The 9,066-nt window shown below is 42.7% G+C and overlaps 1 protein-coding gene across 1 annotated transcript; it reads left to right on the top strand.

Moving 5' to 3' along the window:
* Positions 1–223: 223 nt before the first annotated feature.
* On the top strand, positions 224–7,196 carry prelid1a (PRELI domain containing 1a). The gene is made up of 6 exons (XM_012863732.3): positions 224–364; positions 880–1,009; positions 3,672–3,897; positions 3,987–4,100; positions 4,327–4,405; positions 6,412–7,196. The coding sequence occupies exons 2-6, from the start codon at positions 918–920 to the stop codon at positions 6,531–6,533; spliced, it is 633 nt and encodes a 210-aa protein (XP_012719186.2). The 5' UTR covers positions 224–364; positions 880–917; the 3' UTR covers positions 6,534–7,196.
* The last annotated feature ends 1,870 nt before the right edge of the window (positions 7,197–9,066 follow it).

A 9,066-nucleotide genomic window follows, 5' to 3' on the forward strand; every position in this document is an offset into this window, starting at 1 on the left:
AAATAATAATCTAAAAAAAAAAAAACACTTTGTCCAGGATGCCCAATCACAAACAGCATTGCTGGAAATACAAGTTTGATTTAATGGGCGGTTTGCTATGACATTTTTCTGGGTACCCCCCGAAGAAACTCCTAAAACCGGTGTAACGCATTTTAACAGGCCCTCTGCCGCCATCTAGCGGTCAAAACAAGCAACACACCCGCTCCTCCTCCGGCCGGATATTCCGTCAGCGCTCGGCGTCTGACCTTACCGCTCTTGGTCCGGGGGACGTTTGGCATCCTCTCCTGTTAGGGGGCCACGAGAATGGACTTTGGTCCGCCAGAACCATGACTGTCCTGAACTTTTGAATGCTCTCAATGCGCAGGTTAGTGTTCACCGCTGTGTTCGTCGAGCCCTTCCACCAATGTGCTGATGGGGGATTTTTTTTTTTTTTTAAGAAAAAGCGTATTCCGAAGCTGCCATCCAGTCATGAGGTTAGCCACACGCTAGGCTAGCTGATGCTAACCAGGAAGCTAAGAGGCGTGGAGCGTACGTGACGAATGTGACAGCGACGACTTTTCACACTTTCTGACCTCAGTTTGTTAGATTACGTTAGGCCTTTATTTTAAAAATGCAAACACAGTAGAAACCCGCCCGTAGCAACAGCACGCATAGCGTTTGCTGTATGACACTGAGTTTACTTTTGGTGCGTTTTAGCCATTTTGTACCGTTAGCCTAGAAAGTCTGAATGAAAGTTGTCCTTCCAGTAGCAAACCTGCCTAAATCCTCTGCGTACCCTCTCTCCCCTCCCCCGAGAATGCCTGAGAATGAGCCGCGGATGTGTTTACTGTCAGCCATACTGTACTCCTGCTATAACGGGATTTTATCTTTGTGCTGCAGCTCTGCAGGGTGCTGGTCAGAGTAAACCAAGGGGAACAATGGGGAAATATTTCCACTGCACAGGTTTGCTGAAAAGCACCTGGGACCAAGTTTGCATCGCTTTCTGGCAACGTTATCCCAACCCTTACAGGTGAGAATAATAATAATAATTATTATTATAATAATAAACACATCTGTGTAATAGGGTGGCATTTGTTGATCCCACCTCAGGAAACTTCTATCCAAGCAGGTGGAATGGGGTCTTCACGTTTAAACACCGTAGATAAATATTCCTCTTGCTGTACGCACGTTTAATAGCATTTGCCTAACTGCAGTGTGGCTTTGTTATAAAACATCAGTTATCTGCCACTTGAAGTGGTTTTGAATATCACGTCAACGGAAAAAATGCAAGGTGGGAGTTTTGCTGATTGCACATGCACTTTGATATGATCCCTGTAATGTTGTATAATATTATGTATACTAAAAAAATAGAACAAGCACGTATTATACACCAGCCACACGATGAGGCAATGCAAGAGGGCTTGATAACCAGGGATGTACTGATATGGATGGACTGGTCAATATGGCTTACAAAAAATTCATTTTATTATACCAGATCTGATTAATCGATTTTTTTTTTAATTTATTATTTATTTTTATTTTGTCCTTTAGGTTTCACAAACAGAAATGAAAATAAAACACGCTTTTGTTTCAGTCATTCCATCTGGGAGTTGACCTGATGAAATACAGCTAAATCCAAGCTGTGTGACATGTTTGTAAAACAAGATGGCGGCCCTGCCATTTTAAACGAGGAAAATATAACAAAATGTTTGCTGCTGGTGTTATTACACAACAAACTAACAGACTTCTGTCCGACTTCTGTCTGCCGATGGAATAAGATTTCTGCACGTATAATGGGAACAACTCCATCATCTTATTTCAAGTGCAGTACATCTAATCATCTTAAAGTACTGCTTGATTCTGAGACCGACCAACTCGGAAATACATGCATTAGTGACCATATTTTCAAAAAATGTGGCATTAAGATCGTGATTGCGGCGTTAAAAGTTTTTTTTAAGGACTTAAAATTGTCCCTCGGGGACCGCTAGGCTGAAAATCCACAATTTGGGTGACGTGGTACGATGACGTAGTTTGTAGGCGTAGCCCAATACAATAAAGTACACCACGAGAAGTTCGGGTGGCGATTCACAAAGTGATGATTTTATCACAAAAGACAGCGCGAGCGTCTGTTACGACTCGGGTAAGTCTGAGAAAAACATCTTAGGAGAATAAACGAAATGGGCTGTGGGGATCGACCCATAGCCCATTCGGTTCGGAACCCCTGTGCCGCTCACTACCTCTCAGCACAGCAGCGCCGTGAAGAGAGGTAGTGTAGCATGTCGCTTCTCAGCAGGCTGCTGTGATGACGGCGAGATTTCTCCGCTTCACTGCGCGATGAGCTGCCTGAAGACAGTGTTTATTTATTTTCATTTTACAATTTTGTAAACAACAGCTGCCGATTAAACTGAATCATACAATCTTGACATGATTATATGAGTTGTTTTTACCGAGAAACCGATCAGAACGCCGTGAAACCCCGCCTCTCTGGCTGCAGCGCTCCCGACTCAGAGGGGAACAGATTTTAACAGGGGAACTGAATTTCGCACACCGGGAATTTTTGGGTTCGGAAATGTGTGTAAAGAGACACTATCCTTGTTGGTATTGGACCAACCATAAGCCACACACTTTTTAGCCATGTTTAATCCGTCTATTTGTCTTTGAGAAAGCGAGTTTGCAACCAGGAAGTATCTTGTTACCATGTCAACAGATCAACGCCTACCTACGTATTACGTCATCGGTCATGCAACATTTTTTTTATGAGCCTTGAGCTAAAAAGCCTTAAAAATCCACTTTTGCATTGAATTTTTTGTTTTTTCCTCAGATCATAATAATATGTGAACTTTCTAACATTTAGCAACTTGTATGATCTCAGAATCAACAAGTACTTTATGGGTAAAAATACTCATTCCATTGGCAGATCATCTGATTTATCTGCTCAAATTAAGGGCAAAAAGACTCATTTTAAGAAAAATTTAATCACCTTTTACCAGTTTAGCCTAGGAGCCTCGTGACATCCCTTTCCAGCTTGAGGTGTCCCACAATCCTTTGCGTGACGTGACGTATAAGCACAGCCCGCCTCACGGAAATTAGTGAAAATGTCTGGAGAGAAGAGAGCGAGCACTCTGTAGTTCCAGATTTGATTCGCATCGCCCATGAGCGTTTCCGTCACGTAATGACGTCGGAGTTACAGACTGTCCGGATTTAGCACAGCCGTCCGAAGTTCCTCTCCTCCCCACGATAGAGTTCTTAACATTATTGCTGCTGTTATTAAGGGTGTTCGAGTGGAGCCTTTTTAAGGGACATGGACACGCCTGGAGAAGTCTGCTTCCGTGATCCGTGAAAACACTTTACTGCCATCAGTTACAGAACATACCTCTTGATCTGTGTGTGACAGCTGCTAGGTTTTAAGGTCAGGGCTTTTCAACCCTAACCATCACCTCCATTATTGCGCTGTTTGTGTCTTCTCACGTCCCACCCACCCTCGTTAGATGCATCGATCTGGTATTTAAGGATCACCTTAACTGGTCAACGCAGGAATTAGATTTAAACGGGAGTCCTTTAAAACTAAAGTACAATGAAAAAATGTTAGGACCTTTTCTTCTCATTAGTGACCTTTTTTTAAAACAGTTCAGAGTTCAAAAATAAATCTTTTCCCCATAAAACTGACAGAGATTTTCCACGTTTTTTTCCAGTAACCACGTGTTGACCGAGGACATCATCTTCAGAGAGGTCACTCCGTCCAACTGCCTCATTTCCAGGCGTCTGTTGACCAAAACCAGACGCGCGCCTCGCTGGATGGAGCGGTACCTCCCAAAGCACATGGCCAGCTCGGCGTACATCATTGAGGACTCCATCGTGGACCCTCAGAAACGGACCATGACCACTCTAACATGGAACATCACCCACGCTCGCCTCATGGTACGCTCCGCTTCTCACCGGTCACAGCTTGACTTTGCTCACAGTCAGATCTCATGTTTGTTTGTTGTTGTTTTTTTTCACCCCTGCAGTCTGTGGAGGAGCGGTGTCTATACCAAATCAACCCTGAGAACGCCTCCTGGACGGAGATTAAACGGGAAGCCTGGATCTCTTCCAGCCTCTATGGGCTTTCTAGAGCTATTCAGGTCAGTAGAGTAAAGAGAAAAGGCAGCTACTACGGAGCTGCGCCTGACGGGGAGACCTCCCCACCTGTCTCCTGTTCTGTGACAACAGCAACATAATACGGCAGCCTTAAAATAAATCAGAGGAGTGCCGCATTGTTGCCAGGTTTATATAAAGGCACGCAGGTAATATTGCCAGTTCTGTCACGTTGTCTTCTACCTTGACTGATTGTGTTTGTTCACCTTTCAGGAATTTGGTCTGGCAGGGTTCAAGAAAAGTGTCACAAAGACTATGAAAGGCTTTGAGTTTGTGCTCGCCAGAATGCAAGGTAGGTTGTCTTTAAAAGTTGTCTTTTTTTTCCCACATTTCCCACATTTCCCATATTTCCCTGGAGTTCTAGTTAACCCTGGGGTTTGTGCATGTTTGCAAGTATAGTTCATCTTTTATAGTTTTTCTTTTTGTTAATCGTGAATGGCAGAAAAAGAAAAAGTTGAAATTCTTGATAGAAATTAGATTTTTTTTTTTTTTTGAGGAGTGCAGCTCCAAGAGGCACCCAGTGGACAGAAAACACCTTCATTGACAGAGTTCTCGTGTCTGTAGAGACCAAATAGTTAGGCATAAAAAGTCATGTTGCGCAGCAGTTTAGGCGAAATGTTTCAGGACCTTTTTCGACTGAAATGATGAAAATGCGGTTATTACCCAGAAAATATGACGCACAAATTATCTCAAATCTCCTGAGTCATAAGAACACAAAGAGGAAGCAGGTAGTCTGCCGACTCAGCGACTCCTTCCTGCTGTGTGCAGAGGTCACCAACAGAGGCAAAACGCTGACGAGCGCATGTCAAACACACAACAACAAAAAACTCAACCGTCCAGTTGTACCGAAAGGTTTGTGCTGTTTTTATGGTCAAATCATAAAATTGGTATTTATGCTTTTTGTGTTATTTTGATATTAAAGTGTTGAAATAAGACAAAAAGAAACTAGTTTATTTTTTATTTTTTTGTCGTCACAGTTGCATGTTTCAGATCATAAAACTAAATATCAGATAAAGATAACCAGAGTAAATACATACAGTGGTGCCAGATAATGACTTTATTTACTGAGGGGGAAATAAGCTCTCCACAGCAACCTGGTCCTGTGAGAAAAAGGCAATTGTTCCCCTCTGACAACATGAAGTAGGCTCCTATTAAACATGAGTTGATAGGATAAACAATTAAAAACGTGATCTTGGGTAAAATCTAAAAAGAGTAATATTTGTTGTTCAATTGCAATAAACAGCGTTTCAAAACTCAGTAACAGTGATTCGATTTCAGTATCGACGAGGAAGAGGAAAATAGTTTGCTGATTGAACGTCCCTCCCTAGATGTAGATGTCAGGGGTAGGGCTGGACGATATAGAAAAAAAGTTTATAGATTTAAAAAAAATGTATAATGATCGATATCGATAATTATTGAAAATATTTAAAACCATATTTTATGTGCAGCTCTGCCTGGACATTTTATGATATTGCTAAATGATTTAATTTTAATAAAGAACACAAACACAGAATTCTAATTAAATCTTTATTTAACCAACTTTTTTAACCATAACAGAATTTCTTTAAAGAAAAGTTATGTTATTAAATACTGATGAAGAATAAACTAAAGTGACCAGTAAAATGACCAAAATAAATCTACCAGTACCATTTTATCACAAAGAAGGGAGCCCAGTTTAGCTGCTATACCTGCTTTGTTTTGGAAGAAGCTCCGTAAGATTTCTCCGAAGATGACGCGGAGCGGCGCGGGGCTAAAATAGCTCGCGCTGCTGCGGTAGTGAGCGGCTTATGTAATGTAAGAAGTTGGTTGCATTACCAGACTTAGTTATTACTGGTTCCTTGCAAGTTTTACAAATCACTGTGGTTTATTTCTGTCAGGCTGGCGAACTAGTAAAACCCCGTTTTGGAACCGTTTCCTCCCGTCTCTCCTTGCTGCGACATATTCACGTGCTCTGTGTTGTGGTTTGAGAGGGCGGTGCTTTGTGGGTCCGCAATTACGATTGGTCGAGAGAAAGTAGTGACTGTAGCATCAACTCATATGATAGGCTGAAAGGAAGGAAGGAAAACTGTCTCTATCTAACTTTTATCAACCCACACGTCTCTCGATTGATATATATTGTTATTGAATTATCGTCCAGCCCTAGTCAGGGGTGGCATTTCTCTCTCTGCATGTTTATTTTTTTTATGTTTTTTTAAACATCTGAGTTTCATCTCCACGGTGGTTAAAAAAAAAAAAACTTCAAAAATGTGAAAACGCTGGATCTGCTTCATCTAAAGCGATATTTCGTGTCGTCCGTAGGTGAGACTCCATCGAGAACCTTAGCGGAGACCGCCACGGAGCGGGCGCGGGAGACGGCGCTGGCAGCTAAAGAGAAAGCCAAGGACCTCGCCTCACACGCTCAGAAGAAACAATACGTCTGACGCCGCAGCTGCAGCCTCTTAAAGCGGGACGTATTTACACCCAGCCGCTCTCGTAGTTCACTCAGTTCCTGGGCATTCTGCACAGGACCCCAGACTCGGTTTAAAAACACCTCTGCGAGGACACATCCTGCTGAGAGTGGTCGGTGGACCATTAAAAAGGCCTGAGCTGGGTTCAAGAGCCTGTTTCAGCCTCCCTGATTGCGTTTATTGCACCTCTCATGCCACGTCAGTACAGCATTTACCGCAGATAGAAATCTTGGAAACGAGCGGTTGATTATGGCCCTGGGTGCCATAAAGTGACCGTACACTGGAAGTGTTCCCGAAGCCTTTGCTCAACCTCTGTACCCGCCAGTATCTGCCTTTTTCTACTCCGGTTGGCTGACCATCTGGTTCTCTTTTGTTTCCCTGTTCCTTACTGTTAAGTTGCAGCATTGTGTTAAATGTCAGATCAGTTCTGTCATCCATTTATGTGTGTGAAGGTCATACAATCGTGTAATGTAGGTTCAGCTCACCCGCTCCCATCTTATGTCATGCTACACATCCTCACCTGGCATCTTTGCTGCTGCTGCTGCGTAAGAGCCGTGTCCTCATAGCTGGCTGTGTACGTTCATTCAGTCCTTGTGAGTATCAGCTGCTCAATAAATGAACATTTCTTAATCATAATGACTTTCTGTGTTACGTAAAGCACCGGAACACCGGAGCCGTGTGTGTGTTTTTCAAGGATTTAGTGGTAACCCAACATAATGTAGAGCACAACTGTGAAGCGGAAACATGATTTTCAACTGTTTAGAAAAATAAAAAAAATCTTATTTACGTTGTTTACCGAACAGCAATGAAAAGTGTTTGTGATTTAGAGATTTTTCAAGTTCACCGCTTGTCTTAGATTTTGACCAGACCGTTGTAACACATTAAGACGTTTGATTGTAACCCTGGGTAAATTTCACAATCATACAGTGTAAACACTACAGACAAGAAACAGAAGTAGAAATAGAGACGAGTGGAAGCAGAAGTGGGTAAGAAAAGACTGGCTAGGATGAAAGACCCAGTATTTCAGATATTGTGTGGAGCATATAACCCAAGCAGCAGCTCCTTCAGTTACCATGAACCTCATGATTAAAGCTCTTTTGTCTTGGTAGGTTAGCAGTCGTGCCGACACTTCTCCATTTTTGAGTAGTGCGTGGTAAGATGTGAACAGTTTGGGAAAGCTCTTATTACTCCTCCCTGACCCGTCCGCTGGGCTCCTTGGTCCTCAGGATGCTGCTTATTCACCAGTTCTCCTTTAACAAACCTCTGAGATCGGAGCAGAACAAGTTCGACAGGATGACAGTTTACTAATCTGCTGATTGGTCTTCCTGGATTTTATTGGTATCAGAGTTCAGGAGGCTGAGAAATGTGAAAATGTCAACTAGAAAAATTTGCATTTCCTGCGAAAATGCACTGTGAATGCAGATAGCTGAATGATTGAGCAAAAGATGCAGAAGATCTTTGAAGAAGAGAAAAAATAGCTGAAAAGCATTGAAGAAGTTGAAAAAGTTGAAGAATTTGAAAGAGTTGAAGAATTTGAACATGAAAGAACAATAGCTGAATTATTAGAAGAAGAAAAAACTGAGGGAAAGGCACCAAACATTTCCTAACTCATTCTACACACTGAATCGTTTAACAAAGCATAAGTAGAATTTCAAACTTGAATATACTGTTGCCATATGTGGGCCTGCATTTCTAGGGAGTATAAGGGGTTTCGCCCCCATTGAAAAGCATTGGATGTTTGACACCTCCTAACGTGGAGATGCTTTACGTGACGAGGCCCAAACTTATTGTGGAGCATTCTGTATAAAGGAGGTACAGACTCTGTAAAGCAGAAGTTTGTCCGAGCTTCCTAGAGCTACTTCCAATTAGCAACATGCTAACCATTAGCCGCTAACATGGTTGTGCTCAGGATCACCGGGTGATTGTACTCTGTCAGTTTGGTCCAAATCCTGTACTGGGAAGTGCCTCAAATAGGGGTGCCAATACTTAATGTCGCCAAACGTCACCAAAGATCATGGGTCAGATTTGCCTCCTTTAGCAACTCAGCCTCACCACATCTGGGCCCAGAACTCAATATTTGACCAAAATGGCGTGTAGCGCCATTTCCCACAGGTGGGTGGTGCTGTATTGGCCAATTGGGTCGTGTCTGGGCATCATGCCAGGTCCTGTTGGAAGCAAAGACCCAATAGGAAAGCATGTAAAATCCAAAATGGGAGAGAAAAATGACACATAGCTGAAAGTCACGTAAAAATTTTAAAATGTCAAGAGGAAGTGACTGTGCGAATTTCAGATTCCTACATTAATCACAGCAACTGCGGTGAGCGTCGAAAGTTGCCATTCTATCTCAATTGATCCTCTCCCTCTGGCCCTCAGAGTTCCGTCGTCATGGAAACTCACTGACACACCTGCAGTGCGCGAGTCTACTCAAGTGCAGACACTTTGTGCACAATAAGTCCCATTGGGTTATAATGGAGAACTTTGCCCCGAACAACGCTTCATATCTCCT

Source organism: Fundulus heteroclitus, chromosome 23, assembly GCF_011125445.2.
Source record: "Fundulus heteroclitus isolate FHET01 chromosome 23, MU-UCD_Fhet_4.1, whole genome shotgun sequence".
Lineage (NCBI taxonomy): Eukaryota > Metazoa > Chordata > Actinopteri > Cyprinodontiformes > Fundulidae > Fundulus > Fundulus heteroclitus.